Source organism: Micrasema longulum, unplaced genomic scaffold, assembly GCF_059751315.1.
Source record: "Micrasema longulum isolate JH-2025_06_02 unplaced genomic scaffold, ASM5975131v1 h1tg001612l, whole genome shotgun sequence".
NCBI classification, from domain to species: Eukaryota; Metazoa; Arthropoda; class Insecta; order Trichoptera; family Brachycentridae; genus Micrasema; species Micrasema longulum.
In genome coordinates this window covers 212,338-233,920 of record NW_028278793.1, presented here as the reverse complement: position 1 = coordinate 233,920, position 21,583 = coordinate 212,338, and the positions used below count along the sequence as shown (strand labels likewise).

At 33.9% G+C, this 21,583-nt stretch overlaps 1 protein-coding gene across 1 annotated transcript; it reads left to right on the top strand.

The window, feature by feature from the left end:
- Nucleotides 1–35: 35 nt before the first annotated feature.
- Nucleotides 36–21,380, top strand: LOC148274649 (putative pyridoxal-dependent decarboxylase domain-containing protein 2). Its single transcript, XM_088236840.1, has 14 exons — nt 36–141; nt 246–607; nt 844–950; nt 3,240–3,374; nt 5,644–5,870; nt 8,395–8,466; nt 9,895–10,128; nt 11,900–11,971; nt 12,055–12,198; nt 14,632–14,878; nt 15,947–16,109; nt 18,192–18,313; nt 19,010–19,199; nt 19,786–21,380. The coding sequence occupies exons 1-14, from the start codon at nt 64–66 to the stop codon at nt 20,000–20,002; spliced, it is 2,370 nt and encodes a 789-aa protein (XP_088092966.1). The 5' UTR covers nt 36–63; the 3' UTR covers nt 20,003–21,380.
- The last annotated feature ends 203 nt before the right edge of the window (nt 21,381–21,583 follow it).

The following is a 21,583-nucleotide window of genomic DNA, read 5'->3' as shown; positions in this document are numbered from 1 at the left end:
GCGTCCTCTTTTATTTACAATTTGACAAACATAGTGACGTTTACAATTTCAAGTACTGCCACGATGGCGGAGGAATCTGTTTTAGCAAACAAAAAGACAATTATAATGGAAAATGAATCCCCTGGAGGTGATAAAGAAGCGGTAAAACCCAGTTTTTAAACATTTCCCTGTTGTCTATTTTATTTTACGCTTAATTTTGCATATTGGCGATAGTGTTTATTTTAACCCTTACGATTTTTTTGCAGGAGCGCCGGCCTCTCGGGGAAATGGAATTTCAGGTGTCCCAAGTGATAGAACGTTTAGAAGCAGGGGTTGGATTGGGAGAAAGGTCTCCTATCGCTCTTCGTAAACAAAGTACCGGCTTCTTAGGCCCAGAAGAAACGCCCTTAGAAGACATAATGAAAACAATTGAGGATTTGGTTTTTAAGAGTGATCCCAATGACGAGGATAGTTCCTGGCCTCTCCCAACCCTGAATCACATAGCCAAGATATCTGTGATGTCACATAGTATCGCAGCTTATGCTGGCAGTTTAGAAAGGGGGCATCTGCAGAAGTTAAGCGCTCGTATCAATACCGACACTACACGGTGGCTTTGCCATTTATTCAGGTTTGTAAAGTATCTGCAGTAAATATCATAAACCTCTGGCTTTGTTTTATTTTATCAAATGTTTTTAAATTGCTATCACCAAACATTTTTTTATCAACCCACAATTAAGTTTTTCATTAGATTATTGTGCAATGCAAAACTGTTGTGAGATTTTTCATCAAAGTTTGATTTTGTTTTTATTTAAAATTGGAACATCAAATGATTGATATTTCAAAAAGTTCAAAAAATATTTTTAGGTTTGTAGACTGCAACGCTTGCTATCACCATGATCAGTTAGAAGGTCTAGTGAAGGTAACCCGGTTAATGCTTCATTACAAGTATCCTCGGTATTTGGAAGAAGGGGGTGAGTCAAATATTCTTTATCTCATCAAATATTTTTGTATAATCTTATGTTAAAATTTCAATAGAAAGTTTTATATTTACCAAAAAAATTAATGTCAAGGGCATTTTACAAAAACTGTTTTGGTATAAGTAATGATTATATTTTTTTGATGCATCTACTTTATTTAGTTATTATAAAATACATTTAAAAAAAATATGCACAAGACAATTAAAATAAAATACAACTAAAAGAATCAAGACAAAAAAATAACAATTTTGAGACAAGATCTGGTTTGTTTTAATGATTGTTTAAATTTAGAAAGACTAATAGATTAATTTGCTTTATTATTTCATTCATGTACTTCAACAAAACTGTATTTGCGCTACAAGTTTATTATAATTAGCGCTTTTGATTATTAATTTATTACACGTAAAGACTGTGTTAATTTGTCAAACAAACAAACCGTAGAACTTCATATAGGACAACAAGTTTAACATTACTCAAGTAGTCTGGGCTTTTAACCTGTCATTAGCTGGTTTCACTCCTGAATATTCCTCATTCTACCTGTATTCGAACATCCCTATTTCTTCAATTCTTCTATCCGTTGACTTTTGTGAAATAAAATAATTGAAACCTTAATAACGGGGTGAGAATCACCTGGCTGAATCATTTCACCCACTAGGCAATCCCCGAAAATACTTTTCATTTCTATACATATAAATGTGTATTAATTAATTATTATATTAGCCTAACAAAACATATTTCACTATAATATTAAATGGATTTATTTACATAGATAATTTATGTATTTATTTATTTATAGAATACATAATCAGTTTTTACAAAGTAAGTGGAAAGACATAAATATATAAATAAAACAAAAAATTCATTGTGTTTTTTGAAAATATGAAATTGATTTCTACAAGATATTAATTTATTTTTTACAATTTATAATATTTTTGCCACATAATTGTTTAAGGTATGTTTACTTAAACTTCTTTGTATTACCATACTTACGGGCCAACAAAAAGGTGTAAATAATTTTTATTTCTAATGCAAATGTCTAAACTTCTTTACTAGATTTTCACGAGCATATATTTATTTGCAGTGTAAAATGTTTAAAATGCCACTGGCTGATAGGTAGTTTTATACATTATGATAAAATTTTATAGTCATTGAATAGGTAGATAAATTATACTCCTACAAACGAATCGTATGGCTTTAAAAACTACAAATAACCTTTATCAACTATGTTTAAACATGAGAGTGACCTATTAAATATATGTAAATTAAATAAAACATTGTTTTGAAATACAGTAAAACCCCAATTATCCAGATTAATGAGTGCCACATTTGATTATTTTTTATTTATTAGTTTCATACGAAGCACAATATTGATAGAATAAAATAGGATAGAATTCATTAGTTAAGTATACCTTGATAAAGAAGCTATACAGCTTTGAAACAGGTCGGTAGAAAAAAAGTAGTTAAAAACAAAGTTGTTTTGTTTATTTTATTATAAAAACTTCTTCTTTATTTTTTTTTATTTCCTGATGACGATCTGAATATTTGGCGATCCGGATGATTGGAGTTCAGATATCCGGAGTTCTACTGTATACATTTCTGTTATTAACTAACCAGAGTTTTCTGTAGCTAATATTATTGCACAGGCGACATTACAAGGTGTAAATTCCTGGCTGTTTTAGGATCTTAATGTCTGAACTAAATTTTTAAATATCATCAATTACGGAATTTTTAAAATCATAATAGTCGATTCTTATTTCTTTGATTCTCAAAATTATTTTTATTTCATGTCAAAACTTTTTTTTTATTTAACCAATATTTTTTTCCATACGTTCGAAAAAACTGTTTTTTAAGAGGATGCGCGGTCTGACTTTTCTCCATACAAACGTATTTCCGTATTTTCTCTAGAGTGATGTGATATTTTTTTTACACACTATAGAAATCCACAATTGACGTGTTTGTATTTTTTTTTCACAAATTGTCTTTTATATGAGCTAGGACCATTCAAGAACCCTTAAAAATGCCTAGTATTACCTGCCGTCTTCGGACTTACGGTATACAAATAACTTGGCAGCCTCCGTGGTGTAGTGGTCAAGACGCTTGACTCACGCACGGAAGGTTCCGGGTTCGATTCCCGGTGAGAACCCAAAAATTAAAGTGTGATTTTTCTCAAGCCTGGGTGCTCTGTGATGTAATTCACCACTGTAATTAGGCCTCCTGGCCTGTTGTGGTGCAAAAAAAAAACTATTTTTAAAAAAATAATGATTTTGTCTGTTACCTCATCAGGTGGAGCTCTCATGAGCCATCTTCCTTGTATCTACAGCTCCATAGCCAGTCCCTTGGGAGTAGTCCAGCACCTGTGTCGACAGCTTGGCCTACCCTTGGCATGCATCAGGCCTGTTCTTGTAAATACAGTTTTTGGTATGTAGAAAACTTTGAATTACTTTTTACTGCAATTAAATTTTATTTCAAGTAACATTATTATGGTCATTTAGCTAACAACACAGTGAAGTCATCTTTGTTCTTTATGCAGGATGATGAAAAAACGGCTTATTTTATTGACAGCTCAACTAAAGTGTGTCTTTAAATGAATTCAGATAAAATGTTTATCCATAAGGGGTTGCTTATTAAAAACTGAAGTCTAATTCCTCTTCAATTAAATAAGCTGTTTTTTCATCGTCCTGCCTGTAAAAAGAAGAAAAATGACTTTGTTGCGGTGTTGTTAGCTAAGTGACGATATCTTTCTGGCCTAAGGGGATATCTAGGTTTCCCCAGGTGCATATTTTTCAATTTCAAAAAATTTTAGCTGGGGTATTCCTGGTACCCCCCTCAGGAATTTGTGGGTTTTTTCTCGGAAAGGTTAAATATATTACCTACCTGCGAAATCTGCATATCAAATCCGATACTTTGATCTTTAGTACAATGTACAGAAGGCGAACCTGATATTTCGTTATTCATATACCAATTTTTTTTTATCTGCCTAATAAATTATTATTTAAGTCTATCTAAAATGCTGATAAAGGTTTCCGTGAATTTTGACAGTTGGAAGAATACTTGAAGATAAACAGGATGTGTGTATTTAATTACAGCAATTATGATTGACAAATTCATTACGAACACTTATGTCAACAAATAAAATTGCTAATTGGATCTTTACCTTTTGCTATGATAACATTATATACACCACATAACATTGGTTTTATGAATAATTGTTATTTGGAAGCTATTTATAAAGTGTGTTTTTTAACATTTACAATCTGATTACCTATTACACAGTAATTTTCTAATCATATTTTTAAAAACATTTTAATGCGTAGCATTTTTTATTTATTTATTACTTCGTCTACTGCTTTGAATACAATACAAGTACATACTTCTTTGTACAATTCAAATTGACCAGCAAAATTTGTTTTCCTGGTGTTTTCCTGATGTTTTCAGTATTGCAGTTGATTCTTATTGTTCAGCGGTCATTTATATATTTGTACTCCTTTTATTAATTGAAAAATATTTTTGTCCTTCAAGAAATTGTTATGATTGTAGAACAAACGCACTTGTGATTTTTTGACACTTTATGCCACAACCTGATAAGTACAAAAATATATCATTTGATACTTAGGTTAGCTATATATATTTCATTTGTTTCAAACCTTTTTATAAAGTCAATGTCGCATTTTTCGCACATCCGTTGTTGTTGTACGATCATGGTGAAATAGTTAATAGTTCATATATTTTTTAACTAAGATCATATCGTGAGCATACAAGGAAAACTGACCAAGTCAGAATTCTTGTTTGTTGTGACAAATCAAGATTGAAGTTTTTACATAGTCACAAAATAATAGTTTTGCTATTTAGTACACTTTCTATTTTAAATTTATTTTGCGTTACATAGACAAAGGATTTGCTGTGTATTGTGTTAGTATGGAAGTGTTTTGATTTTGTAAATATTTTCTCTTACAGACGTTCATAGACTAACTTAATCCATATGCAATTAAAATTTTTGTAAAAAAACTTTGAGATATAAGTGAACTTGGTTTTTTTTATTCGGTAAAAGATAACATCCATCACTTGGTGAAATAATTGACTTGGCTGGTTTTCCTTATATGCTCATGATATTTATAAAAATAAACAATCGACACAATATTTTGTTGATTAAATGGTTAATAGCTTGATAAAAAATATCAATCAAACTTCATTGTTTAGTTTTACTATTTAATTTATTGATCAATGAATGCTTCCGCCTATGTAGGAATCTTCAAGACTGGTGACCTACTTAGACAAAAGCGCTCAAAGGTCAATAAATAAAATAGTAAAATCAAGAAGTTTGACTTATATTTTGTATCAAAATTATAACTAAGTTTTATCAAGAAATATCTACAAAAACCTCAATATGGAGTTAACATTGTCAAATATATTTGAAAATTATGCAGGCACACACCTGGGTAGAAGGTTATATTGTCAATTTATAATCGAAAAAGGGCAATCGTTGTATATTGTGTTGAAATTGTGTTACAGATTATAATTTTAAATATATGTTTATGTTTTTTACTCTATTGTAGGCCATATTGAAGTTTTTTCTTGTTAATAAATGCTGTTCTATTAGGGCACTGAAACTGGAAAAAAAAGTAGGTTTTCTTCAGATTATGATTCATTACATATCCCCCTTTATATCAATTTAAATTGAATTGATCAGGTTCTAATCAGACGATGGATGTGTCAGCACTGCAGCGTATGATCGCTGAGGACGTGGCAGCAAACAGGATCCCTCTCGTGGTGCTGGCTGACGCTGGGACTACTATAGCTGGCCACTGTGACAACATCTCTAGACTGCACGACCTCTGTCGCCTACATGACTGTTGGCTCCACTTGCGAGGACATACTCTTGCAGCACTGGCCATAACAAATGGAAATACAACTATCGTAAGATGCAAAAAGCTCTCCTAATATTTAAATTAAAAAAATATTACTGCCCCACTGATGAAATGATTAAGATGCTTGTTTCACGCACAGTGGGTTCGATTCCTAATTCTGGTATATTACAAAAATTTATTGTGATCCTTCTCAAGTCTGAGACTTTTCTGATGTAATTCACCACTGCAATACATCGGACTTCTCTTTTCACGGTTTCAAAATATTATGTTGCAAAAAAGTTTATCATTTCGGACATTAATTTAACAATGAAGAATTCCAGCCCAACCCGGAATTAAATTTTAAAAATGTTTTCGTGTACACGTGAATATTTAAAAATTTTGGAGTAGGATGAAATATCTCAAAAACGCACGCAAAAATAAATAAAAAATGTTAAAAATAGTATTCATTTTAAAATCGTAAATAATGACGTCACTCCTTATATCTACGTGTAGTGTTTCTGGTTTCCGCTTTAAAGCCCCCGCACCTTGTAAGGAACGTTTTGCCCATAGGAAAAAAAGAGTATAATTTGTGATTGGTGATTTGGCGGCGAATAATTCGATTACGATCTACGACCTGAAATCCGGCAAATAATACTTTGTTGACATATCAACCACAGATTATGTCAACTTTCTAGGTTTTTCTAAATCGAAACGTTCGTAAAAACAACCATAACATAGAAATGATCAAATTACGATCAACTCGATGAAGTAATCAAAGCAATATTCCATAGATTCTTGTCAGTTTTGTTATTGGCTGGAGAAATACAACTTTGCAAATTTACTATTATCCGCAATGTTTGTTTTTGTAAATTTATTGATAATTTTAAGTTGCCAGAATTTCACTCGTCCATGCACTTTGTAGCTGCAAGACGATTAGTAATCTAGCTTCAATAGGTAAATGTTATCAACTATCAAATATCCAAATTTAGTAAGAGAAGTCTAGAATTCCAATCGTCCATGCGCTCAGTAGCTGCAAGACTTGTTGTAATCTAACTTCTATTTTTATAAATTGTTTTTTTTTTTTTAAATATCACTAAATCTCTAAACTTTATTGTCAAATAAAAAATGTAAAAAGGGGCTAGATTTTTTATTGTCTATGCGCTCTGTAGCTGCAAGACGTGCTGTAATCTAGCTCCTGTATATCATAATTGGAGACGAGGAACAAGAATCCCAACCGTCCATGCGCTCTGTAGCTCCAAGACGTGCTGGGATATTTATTTACTGTACAGCGCCCTTGAGGGGATTTTCACAAAAACGGCGCTATGAAAATTATCCATATATATAACTTACCGCGTTCAGTGAAAGTAAGAACGCCAACCGTTTCATAATGTCACTACTGAAAAGTGACTCACTGATTACAGTCATTTGGCGCGGTATTTGATAAATGTACATTTAAAAAATCATATCTTTGTAAATAACGCACAAAAAAAAAAAAAAATTGCTTAGTTAAATAGTACCTACGCTAAAAAAAAAAAAAAATGAGAAAACAGTGGAATTCCTCATTGTGTAACAGTAGTACTATGTATTCGTTTTTGGACTTTCCTACACCCCAAGAATGACTTACTATAGAGAGATATGCAGAAGACTCTGGATATTTCAAGTAAAGAAAACGATCTTGTCTAATAGTGCGTCAAAGGATACATTACTGTCCGATAGTGATAGTAATTAATCTTTTTAATTTTCTTTTTAAAGTGTTAAAAAAAAAATTTTGGTACAACAAACAATAATGAAATTGTATTTTTTGACATCCTGAAACCCTGTCCACCATTATTCTTTATTTTAGTATACTTTTTACTTGATATTACTTGGAACATGTCCACCGTGTAAAATGTGAGTCCGGTGTTATTGAGCTCCCTGCTTTATCGTAGTACAAATTAAACAATAGTTTACTCTTATAAATTTTACAGTTCATACTTATGGATTCTTGTAAAACATAATTTAGGAAATAAAATTCATAAATGTATCTTTTTCTGTAAAAGAGTTGATATCTTTCTAGGCCCCAATCAACAAAAAGTAATTTATTACATTTATATTAATATTATATATTTTAAAATAACAAATAAATAATAGTGATGATTTGAAGTGAACACATCCATATCCATAAAAATATATTACAATTATGTAGTCAAATTGTTTTATTTTTTCAAATATGTATTGTACATATAACATTGTGAGTTTTTTTGTTATTTCATATTAGATAAATAACACACTTTAGATTCCAAGTAGTCATACATTTTTAAAAATAATCTTAATATTTATGTACATAGAATATTTATTTTGTGATATGTTATTTTTTCGAATGTGTCTCCAGAGGCGTCTTTTTTAAATACATTTTTTCTTATTTTCCCACTGCATATTGTACTTAAATAATGTAAATATTTTTTCTTATTTTGTTTATCTTTTAATTATGCCAAGTAACCATCGTAGATAATCTTATATAAATAATATTATGTACCTGCTAGTTTTCATTAACAAAGTTTAGTTTAAATTTATGCTGTTGATATTTTACCTGTTTTATATTTGTATTCCTCCAGCCCCCAAGAATTTCTGACTCTATAACCTTACCACTTGGGACATGGCTTGGTATTCCTGGATTGCCAACTGTTGTATCCTTTCAAAAGACGTATTGTTACATTTTTATATTAATGCCTAATGAACTATGCAATATGGTTATATGATCATAAAATACGATGGTAACATATTGGCGGCCCCTGTAGTGTAATGTGTTTTCAGGTTCAATTCCTAGTGGGATTTCAGGATGTGATAGATGTGATTTTCGTCAAGCCTTGGTTTTAACCTTTTTTACACTAATGTAATTGAGCCACATAGTCTATTGTGGTCATACAAAAATATGCTTTGTTTCTTCACCAAGGAGCCACTGAAAATGGCTTTGTGGGACTTGTATGTCTTATCATTTTTTTATAAATTATTATTGTGAAACTCGCGTCGCGGGTTCGGTTCCTGCCAATTCATCCAATAACGCGGTTGCTGGGGGAAGCTATATGGGCAACTGCAACGCTGGACACATGCAACTCCAGGTGCCAGGTCTACCAACTCAAAGGTGCAACTCGTCACCAACGACTGAGAAAAGGCTCTCTCCAACCAGCATTGATTCCGGTTGTCTTCAAAACGACGTTGCTAATTAATTATAACATTTAACAGAAAACAGATTCCCTGCAAAAGAAAGAAATCTAAGAAAGATTTTTTTCTCAATTGGTCCTGGTGTTATAATGTATTTTGCATAACTTCCTTCCATATCCCCCTCTTTCCCATCTGCTGACAAGCTTCTTAAATAGAGGCTTAGCTAGTTATTCCTTTAAAAGATTTAAAAACAAAAATACATTAAAATAAAAAAATAAAAAACATATATAGGTATATAAAAAATCGATCAATGGAATAAAAAATCTAATCAATGTAATCGAAATATGTAATACATTTTACGCTTCAAACACAGAAGTTATACAGTATGTATTATGTGTGTATATATCCCGAAAAAAATATTAATATTTTTATTTAACTTTTTGTATATAATGAAAATTATACATTGGCAAGCTAATTGCCGAATGGAAATTTCTTAAAACCAACAAATAAAATATGGGTGTTATGTATACTGTTTAAATTTCAATGGGCTTTCAATAGAAAATAAAATAACAACTAAAGATATACAAATATAGAAATAACAATATTTGTATATAAATGACCTTAAATCAATACTAGTACTCAATGGGAAAAGAAATAAAAAGGAAAGAGGATAGATTAAGGAAGAGAAAGGAGATATTTCTTAAGGCGTGATATAAATAAAGATAAATAGAGACATCTTTGATATTGGATGGGAGATAATTCCACAGCCGAGCCGCATGGACACTATATGAGTTATTGAAGGAAAATGAATTGTATATGGGAATCAAAAGGTTACTTTTAGAATTAAAACGAAGAGGTAAACCATGAACTGATAAGTGTTATAATTTTTCATCAAGCATTATATGTCCAAAAGATATTTTTCTGTATATTATTAATCCTTAACAAAGCAACAGACACTTTACCGACTACTCGAGTCCGGAGCTGGCACTCGGGGACGTGAGGGCACCCTCCCTCTTTTAGCCGGGTTGACTTCTGACCACGCAGCACGTAGGCTGGGTGCTCTGCCCCTGTGGGCAGCCCTAAAGGCAGCTGGTCGTGACGCCATCGTATCTCGGATCACAGCAGCATTCAGAAGTGTCTGGCTGGTTTGGAATGAAGTAGCAAAGATGCCTTGCATTAGGATACTAGTGAGTAATGACAGCTTACTTTTCGATCAGAACAGATATTAATTGGATGGTGGTCCCGTGGGTGTTGCGGACTCACGGATCAAAGGTCCGAGGCTCGAATCCCAATCTACCCCAACTTGATTTCCATCTAATAGTGAGTTATTTACAACTCGTTGAAAATATCCCCAAAATTTAAATATTTGGGTAAATCATAAGAACGCCAATATTTCTTTTTTTTTTAAATAAAAATATTATTATTTTGATACAAAATATCAATAAAATTACTTGGTTAAGTTTTACACTTTAATTTTAACAAGGAACCATGGAATTTTATTCATATGTTTTCTTCAAAATCATTAACCATGGAGTTTTATCAAGAAAAATCTACTAATAACATCAATATTACGACAGATATACATATATATTTTTATTAATAAATATTGACAAATAAATATTTTTAAAAGTGTAGTTTTGAGTTTTTTTCATTTATTACCATTTTTGGTCGCTTTAACATAAGTGATTCCAAGCAATGTTGATTTTAATTTGACTTAAAATTAGATAAATCTTTTCACTAAAACAATTTACTTAGTCGTCACATGCTAAGAATTTATTAACTGATTTAGAGAACTTGTGGGTTTTTAATTTTCACTCTCTGCTAGATATTTTAATTAGTTTATTTCAGTACTCAGTTTTTATATTAGGTTGTATTAAAATGGATTGAGTGCATAGGTTTTATTGGTGAAACTAACAGCTTTTAGTGTATAAAATATTTTTTCCGTATCTAATACCCGTATCCAGAGACAAACCTTAAGGTGAGGAAAGCACATTCTATTGTCTTCACCTTTGGGTTATTCTTTGCATATGAGATTAGAATGCACTTTCCTCACCTTGAGTTTTGTCTCTGCATACGGGTATTAGTATTGTTCTGGCTATATTTCTCCCTCTCAAACTCATTAAAATGATATTATATTATCTCATCTAATGAGGAACTTCAGCCCTACAGGAAATGGGATGCAAAAAAGGTTTTCTTGTGCGCGATAAAAGTCAGAGAAAATATACGAAACAATTAATAAAAAATATTTTAAAAATGAACTCTGTACTTTGAACGACCTCACTGGTTCATAGGAATCAACCAATGATAAGAGAGCTGTGAAAGATATCTGCTTTGCTTACCGTAAATGGACCAATCAGCAGAACTGACAGAGAAAAAGCAAAAGAGAACCTCTGACGGGCTTGTAAAAATTGATTGTCCTAGTTTTTTGCCAATAGGGACAAGGGCTTCTACAAGAGGGGCATTATAAAGTTGGATTTTCGTTGACAACAAGTTATCGAACAGAATGGCATAGATTTTACTTAAATCGGATGATTGTGACACTTTTTATAAAGCATTAAAATAAAGCGAAAAATACAAAATTACCTTTTTCCTAACCTATTATAAAAATTGGAAAAATAAAATTTGGGTTAATAATAGTCGATTAACAAATATTTTTTTTTTTAAAAAGCTTTGAACTTCCTCTTTAGCCAATTACACTTAGTAAAGAATTCAAAAAAATAAATTATTATTATTATTATGGTTAATTTGTATAGCGCCATAGTTGGGAAAATCGCCTCTAGGGTGCAATATAATAACAGTAATAATCATTATAGAGTTTTTGGCCTTTGATTTTTACTGATTTCGTACAAATATATTTGTTTTAATAATGAAGATACATTAAAAAAACCGTTTCTCCAGATTTGTGATTTAAGTATCACTCATATTTCCATAATAAGTAAAAAAAATATTTTTTTACAGAGTAAACAGCCCGGTGGAGATGGTGGTGCTTATTCTATATCCGATTTAACTACAAAACCACTCAATACAACGGTTTGTTCACAATAAAATTAACATAATATAAATAAATATGATATTTTTTCAGCAATTTCATAATTCGTCTTTTCAACTTTCAGACAATATTTGATGTAGCTGTCTCGTGTGTAGTATTTCAATTTATTCCCGAAGTTCCTGAGGGAACAGTATTGGGAAGAGTGCCTGCGTATTATGATAAACTAAACTCTTGGCTGGGACAAATCTTGCAGCGTGATACAGATCAGGTAAGATTTATTTATTTTATTTCACATCATGGTACGAAATGGTGCCCTCTATCAACAATGGTATGGGGTTTATCTCATTATTTGCCCGTGTCCAGGGACGAGGGTTTATGACTCGATGGCTACTCTCTCGACGTCCCAGGTTCAATTCCTGGCAGGGATAATGAGGAATATATCACTGTTCTTGGACTGATGTACCTGAAGCGTAATACTAATTACCTTATCTTCATGTAACATATGATCGAGGTATGCTGCATTTGGTGTTAAATACTGATTGTGATAGAGATGATGGTGATTTATAAATATATTTTTTTAAATACGTATAGTCTAGTTATTTACAGGACTTTTGACATCTTTTTAACTTGTTTGTGTGATCACTTTATAGCCTGTAGCATTCGCTATTCTACCCATGATATAAAATATCTATATTTGTTTAGTATAGTACTAGTTGTAAATGACCTCAAAATAAAAATATTTAGGTATATGAATTAACCTTAATATTTTATTGTTTCGTCTGAAAATGCTAAAAAGTTATTTTCTACCACTAATTTGTAAAAAATCCTCCAAGGGTTACATTCAGTTATTCCGTTGTCTATAATTATTTTTAATATGGTAAGCAATGGTATTTTTTATACTGTGAAGACAAAACAGAATACCGTATCATGAGAACCAAATAACAATTTCTTGGCAACATCTATAGTGCAAGGGTTTTTATGCTTGCCATATTCATAGGGGTTTCAGGTTCGGCTCTTAGTGAGATATATCACAATAGTAAAAATTGTTGTCTTCTGTGCTGTAATTCATCACTGTAATTAAGCCTCATACCCCTTTTGTTGTACTATAATAAACATAATTCCCTTTTCACACCTAATGGTGCATAGGGCACTATGTTTGTACACCAACCGCAGAGTATCTCGACCATTTTTCATTAAATGATGATAAGATGATCAATCTCACGCTACAGGTAAAGACTAGACAGTGTCATAACTAGAGATGGAATGGATATCCGGCCTAATTTCCCTATCCGGCCAGATACCATATAGTAACTCAATATCCGGCCGTATACCAGATAAGCGCTCAATATCCGGCCGGATACCGGATAGTAGCACAATATCCGTCGGATACCAAATAGTAGCTCAATGTCCGGTCAGATGCCGGATAGTAACGTAATATCCGGCCAGATATCGGATTGTAGCTCAATATCTGGCCATATACCGGATTGTAGCCAGCGGATACCAAATGTTCATTTAACTGCGAAAATTTCATGAAATCAATGCCACTACCTATTGGTATACACAGTGTTTGGGGAAAAGGAAGTAATCGTTATTTGAATAATGACTTTTTTTGATAATAAAAAAACATTTATCAGTGTTCAGTGTACACCCTAGAATAAAAATTTATCACGCAAATAAAATATGTTTATTAAAGATGCTTTTTTAATTAAAAATGTATTTGCATTTAAAAAATAAAGCGCAAGGGGTGAAATTACCCAAAACCATTATAATTATTTCATTGATAATCTTATGAACCATATTCATATTATGCAACTCATTGATCAATAAGTAATCATTAAAAATATTTCGAAAATATTTTTACCTCTTTTATGGACATTATAACTTTTATTTTTGACTATGGAAGAAATTCAAGTACCAGGGTGTTTTTACTTTATTTAGACAATGGATATACGCCCTAGTCCTATCACCATACGTATTTAGTATTATTATTTGTTATAGGCAGGTGGCAGCCTTTGCAGTTTTTCCATTAAAAAAGCATCCAAACTTTTTTTTGAACTGCGCCTTTTTTTCTGTGAAATTTCCCTTTACATTTTGGCACGTTCCATATGTATGTGATATCGGCGTTTTGAAAATATCTTGTAGGAATTCTTCTGTTACCAAGCGTCTGTTCTGTATCTCATAGGCTGATCGAGTGACCAACAAAAGGGTACTCAAAGGTTAATAAAAAAAAACTGAGAACTGTTAACTTGCCCATAGTGGAAGGGAAGATAGAGGGTAGACGGAGTATGAGGCGTAAAAGCACATCATGACTGAGGAATCTCCGGCATTGGTTTGGAATTCCAAATGCAGCAATTATTATTATGGATGACTTATATAGCGCTATTTTCGTAATATAATACCTCAAGGGCGCTTTACATAGTGATACATAGCAATGCTCATCAGAATGACCCAGGATTGTGACGAGTTACAAGTGATGGTCCCCAACCTCTAATAAGAGCGGCACTGAAAGATAACAGAAGATCAGCCTGAAAAAATAAGCCAGTGTGTGAACCCATCCCTTCTAAGTTGCAAACTGTTAGTCGCCAGATGCCTAAGAGAAATGCAGTGTGAGAGAGCCACGGATAACTACCCTATGATGACCCTTACCTTTCCGATACATTATTTTTTCACTTTAGTGTATAGAAAAAAAAAAATATTTCAGATAATGATAGAGATATGCGAGTCTGATGCATATGGCGTAGTGCTTCGCTATTGCCCCCTGGAGGCCCCTGCGGATGTGTGGGCTCAGGAGGACCGCGCGGCGATGGCAGAACGCCTCGAGGGACTGTCCTTATGCCTGGAGCAGCAGCTGGATATCCTCATGGCTACTGTTTCGCACAAGGACACCTTCCAGCGCCTGTTGGAGACCAGCCCTAACCTGCGCCTTGTGGAGATGCCAGGATGGGCGGGTAATAATTTAACTAATTTTTAATTTCTTATATTTTCATTGCCGTTCAGATACACAAATAGTTTTTCTGTATTATTATGCTATGTCGTTTGCACTCTTTTCCGACATTTCGGGTAGCATTACAGCGTCCATTATCAGGGTTGATTTTATTTGTGTAGATTTACTTGTCGGCCTCGTGGTGTAGTGGTCAGCGCGTTTGCCTACCATGCAACAGGTCTCGGGTTCGATTCCCGACATGGATAGTCCCTGGACTAAAACCTGAAGCGTAAAACTGATCATCTTACCTTCATGTAACAAAAATGTTCAAGATACACTGCGATTGGTGTACTATGCCCCATTAGGTGCGGAAAGGGAATTACATTTTACATATTTTTTTACATTTTTGTTTTGCACCACAACAGGCCAGGAGGCCTAATTACAGTGGTGAATTACATCACAGAGCACCCAGGCTTGAGAAAAATCACATTTTATTTTTTTGCGTTCTCACCGGGAATCGAACCCGGAACCTTCCGTGCGTGAGTCAAGCGTCTTGACCACTACACCACGGAGGCCGCCGGGAATGATGATAATGATGATATACTTAGTATAGTGCTTAGGATTTTTACCGTGTTGCAGTCGTTACTGTCTGCAACTTGTCAATTTGACATCTGTATCATTTCACAGTTCACGCTTTTTGTGATTTCTGTATAACTGGGTACCAGGATGATTTTTTGATGTTTTTTGTGTTATTTAGAATTTTTTTTCTAGTCTATTTTTAAGGGTATTATATATTGAAAATACGTGCTGTGTTTGGTACGAAGAATTAAAATGTCAATGAAGTGCGACATCACAAATCCCGCCGAAGATCAGTTCGTTCAATTAATGTCTTCACCCTCCTGGTTTACAGCTCAAAAAAGACACTTTAAAATGTGCGTTTGACATAATGTTGTTAATATTGAACAATGAATTAGGCCAAATATAAATAAATGGTAATTTGATGCATGTGTAATATGTAATGTTGATACTATTTTTTTTCCTCAGCGGAATCATTCGAATAATGTTTCCACATTTTTTCTTTTGCGTATCCCAGGTTTAGGAGGAGTTAGATATGTCCCCGAAGGTTGGGAATCCATTTTAACAGATCAAACCAAAGAAGAACTGAATTCCTTGAACATGTCCCTGGTGGAAAGTTTGAGAGCCACTGATGCCGCATTTTCTCTCGGTGAAGGAGTGGATGGCCTTGCATGTGTCAGGTTAGTTAAACTACATACATATTATTCAATACTATAGATGTACAAATTAATAACTTTTTTTTTCAAAAATTCATAATTATTACCAATGTTTAGACCGACATTATTTTTTTTAAACAAATTGTAAAAGGTTATTTAGGTATTGAATAAAACGCGCCATTCTTATAACACAGTTTAATACGATTAAGAATGACAATAATCTCTGTAGACAATCATTAGGACGATATCCCAATGACGGCATCTGCCAAGACAAAATGGCAGATAGTAGCGATGAGACCACACCGTGTACATCACACAATGTTGCGTTACAATGTGTTGAAGTGAGCACTGTGCACAATTTTTATTGTGTGGACACTACAAACGTGTTTTAATGTACTAACATAGTGTGTCATTGACCACACTCGCTTGATTGTACCCTTCACGCAGTGTGATATATGAAGATAGCCTAATGGTGTAGATTCACAGTACCAACGCAACGCATTCTTACGATGGTAAATACAATTTCTTATAATAAATACAGGTACTAATAAAATAAAATACAACTAAATAAAATTAAAGCTAGGATAAAAAAAAACAAAACTTCTACCTCAAGACAAGATCCGGTCTATCTTAGTGATTGTTTAAATCTATAAAGACTTACACCAAAAAAGTCCAGATCTTGTCTCGAGTTAACAATACGACACAATCGGGACATTGGTGTATGCAAGCCATAGTTTGTGCTGTGTTGATCAAGGAACAACTCATTATTATTTCGCAACCGGCAGTTCGGAACATTGAATGCCACTTGTTCCAGTAACGATGGTACATCAATTAAGCCATTCAGTAAATTAAACACAAATATGGAGTCAATGTTATTTCTACGTTTTTGTAGACTTGAGATTTTTAACATTGACTCCATTTCTCTGTAAGTGTAGTCTCCCCTCTCGAGGCCAATCATCCGTGCTACTTTTCTTAGCAAACGATGTTGCACCGATTCAATATGATTTATCCGGCCTACATAGAAGGGAGAAGGGGGACCAGATCACGGATGCATATTCTAAAAGAGGACGAACAAGTGAGCAATACAGTGTTTTAACCGTGAACATATTAGTAAAGTCACTATATATTATGATGAATTGGAAAATAGGATTTGACGGCTAATTTTGTAGTTATACTGTAAATTCCGAAATGTGTACACCGTAATGTTGAAAAATTTATTTTATTCAAATAAATAGAAAATTATTAGCAATGAAGTAATATTGTCACGTAATTGCAAAAACCCAAACATAAGATTTTAACATGAAATTCCAACTGTCAAATGGTACCTAGATTTAAGGTGGTATTACTGATCACCACGATTCACATATAGCAATAACTCCATTCAGTACATTCTAGCTAACAACACCCTGATGCTAACTTCACACAATACAATTTTAGTTATAAAAACATCCGCTAGGTAGCGCTGAACATTACACATTTGTAGTGCTCAATTGTGAACTATAATTGAGTGTATAGTGATGTGCACATTTTAAATTGTATGATTTCCCGTTGCCATTTCATTTCCAGTTTTCTTACTCGCGGTAAAAATTAGAGTATTAAATTATGCTGCAAATATTCTTGGAAACGCACAAAAAAATATTTCATAATATTATAATAAAAACTAACTTCTTTGAACGACGTCACTAGTTCATATGAATCAACCAATAGTAATAGAGTTGTGGAAGATTTCCGGTTTACTTATTGTCAACAAACTAATCGGAAGAACTTACTGAGAAGAAGCGGTAGAGAAATGTCACACACGGAGTAATTTCAGAAATACAAAACTTTAAGAAATCATAGGGCTGATAATACGATACATTAAATTATTTTTTTTGGCTTAGTTTAATTGTCAATTAACAAATAAATAAAACCACTGAACTTCCTCATTGGCACAAAGATCCCTTGCTCACAAGGTAGGGGAGAATAAGAGACTTGTATTAATTTACAAAGTGTATATTCCCATCCTTTTTCAGTAAGTGACAGGACACTAAATCCCGTTAGATCTGGCGCTGCTACAAACTAACCTTGATGGAAACTACAAAAGTGAATAGCAATTTTCTTTTTCAGATTTGGAATGGTTACAGCGGACACTGATGTAGAAGAATTGCTCAACCTTGTTGTATCTGTTGGGAAAGAATTTGAAGAGAATAGTAAAGTTCTAGAATCAATGACTGAAATAGTTAAAAAAGGTTTGTCTTACTTTACTATGTAGATGTGAAATCATCATATCCAACGAAATATTGATTTTAAAGATGGTTCTACATTGCAATATTTCATTGTCCCTAAACTAGCCCACAAAGTCAAACCACCTTACCTTCCATGTAACAAAAATATCCAGATCTAAATGATCCATGGAACTGGCAAAAGAAGGACAAAAGGAGTGAAGGCGGATGAAATGCGATCTCATGAACATATGATTTGTCATATGTTCATGAGATCGCATTTCATTCTAGCTTTGGCTAGGAATGATAAAATCAGGCGAGAGTGCAAATCTGAGACGGATATAACTGATAAAACTAATGAAGAGTCACTGAGATGGTTTGGTCATGAATGGATGACGAAAGAATGGTAATACAGCGAAAATGAATAGTAACACAGGATGAGGATGACCAAAAAAGACGTGGCATGATCAGATAAACCAAAATCTCATATCTAGTCATGTCAAAAGCAGGCATAACCGAAGGACACGTATGACAAGATATATGAGTATGGAAGAAGCTAGGGATGGTTGTCAGAATAGGCGTGTGTGGTGGTCTATATTCTCTGCTCACCCCTAAGGGGAAATGGCCTAATAGTAGTAGCAGTAGTACACTAATGCAGTGCACCACTGGGTGCTTTCCCAGGACTGGTTTCACAGTGAATCTTCTATTTTTCTTTCCGCCTAGGAATCGAGGCTGCCACTCTGGATCTGCAGCGCGAGAGCAGTGAGCGGCTGTGGCAGGAGGGGCTCCTGAGACACGTTCCCGTGGTGGGGCGCGTGGTGGACTGGTGGAGCCCCCCTCCGGCCTCAGGCGTGCGCGGCCGCTGTCTCAACTTGCGCCAGGGGACAGTGGAGTCCACTGAGAATATCTACAAGTAAGTTTTTTCGGCCACTAACTGACCTCTGATTTGCAAACTTGTAACACTACGACAGGACCACAACCTGGACCACATCTCTAGTGTATAATCTAATAAATTAGAAATTCCATTAGAAAATGATTGGATGGAAAAGCATTAAGATTGTGGTACTTCTCTGTGCATCATTAAAAGTCCTTGTGTAACTAGAGTACGAACTACATTATTACTATCATTGTTTTTTTTAAATATACAGGCGGCCTTTGCTGGTGCGTCTTTATCATGTGTAATGCTTTTTGTCTGTGTTCTTCCTTCGAAAAAGCATCAAAATAGTTCTAGAACTGGTTGACCGAAATGGAATGGACAACTAGACTTGGAAATTTATTCCAGTCTGAAACCACCCCGTTGGAAAGGAGGTTTTTCTTAGGAAGGTGGAAACACAGACATAGAGTTTCCAATTATGACCCCATAAATTGGTGTTGGGATTTAGATGATACATCTCACGCAGGGGGCAGTCGCAGTAATAATTTAGTATCTTATAAGTTTCTATCAAGTCTTCTCTCTTCCATCCTTCTTCCAATGATTTTTGCTCTATTTTTCTTTTCAGATACCACATGCAAATTCCTAGCGGCACCATTCCCCACGGGGTGTCCAAGGCCCCCCCTCCCGCCATGGTCCAGACGGCTGTCGGGGAGGGCGTGAAGCTCCCGGACAGTATGGACTCCTCCCACTCGCGCACATCGAGTCACAGTTCCACCACGGCCCCCGCACTGCCCCCTCCCACGCCTCCCATACCCGCAACCGAAACCACCTACAAAACCTAAGTGCAATTTTAACCTTATGTGATAAGACAATCCTGGTACACTCCGTGTATCGAATATATGGTGGTTAGCAGGGGCGTTCACTCCGTATAGACATTTTTGCAGTGCCTAGGGACTCATCACTGCTCTAGAGCAGTGATGAGTTACCTTTTTAGCTCAGAGTGTCAAAATTCAAAAAAAAAAAAAGCTGCCTTAATTCTGTGTCACATCTAGAAATATTTTTTCAAATTTAAGCCCTTTTAACTGAAAGAGAAACGAAGTAAGCATAGTAAACGAAGAAAGCGCATCACTCGTTCTTGAGCGAAGATCGTCCTTAAAGAATGTGTGTCACCCAAAATATCTTGGCGTGTCACCTCTGACACGCGTCATATGTTACTCATCACTGGCCTAGAATCTACCTTATTCGATGTCATAAAAATATTAAGAGTCTTTCGGAATCAATTTATGCAAAAAGTCAAGTTACAGGATGCGCAAAGGTTTCCATCCTCCAGTTCTCCATCCTACTTCCATTTTGTATTTTTTCTGACATATTTCTAGAAAGAACGGAGAGTCTGCTGTCTAGAGTCTCAAAGCTGGTAGTAACAGGCACAGTTGATGGTAAGCGAGCTAGAGGACAGCCTATAACATGTACTGATAAAATAAAAGGGTTCTTATTAAACGCTGCCCTCAACTTGGCCTAGGACAGATTTGTTTAATTGGCAACTCTTTTGGGATTTTTATGATAATTAAGTCGGGTAGGCACTGCTTAAATGTCTATTTGAGTGTTGACCCATGGTGGTCGGGTATACTTTGGGCAATTTAATGTACAGTGATGATTAACATCTCTTATCTTTTTATTTATTCATTTTACGATTGTAACAACAAATATGTAATTTCCAAATAATTATGTCTAAAAAAAAAGAGTAGAAATCAGTCAGGTGCAGTTGGTGTTCTTATGGCTTCACACTTTTGATACAGCAGTAGGTACTGAAATAATGTTTATAACCAATCACAAAACAAGCCACTTGTAATATGTTAACAGCATATAAATAAGTTTAAGTTATGATTTTTGTGTTTTCTATTATTTTTTTACATTTAAAGTTTATTTAAGACTTAAACACGTACATTTTGAATATCAAAGTATGGGCCATATAACTTCATAGTTACATGTTACACTTGATGTTGGATAATACTGTATACCCAAAACATTTGTATGTTTGTCTTAAATAAACTTGTATCTGGTTTTGAAAAGTTTTGATATTTATTGATGTCTTTCCACAAAGTTAATACTGAAACAATGAACAATATTTCCAAATATTTTTTATCTAGAAATATTAATGGAGATCACTATTATTCGCACAAACAATTCGGTCTAATTTAAGGGTCACATTTAAGATAAAAAGAAGTTAGAATCTTATTAAGAGCTTCATGTAGCGAAGTATTTTGATTTGAATTGTAAAAAACAAAAAAAAGTCATTAAACCTTTGAATTGCCTTATATATTCCCGTACACTATTAATGTTTAATCGGTCACTAAGTCGCTTCCTCATTCAAGTAATAATTTGATAATGATAATTCCAATATGTCGGAACATGCGGCTTATTTT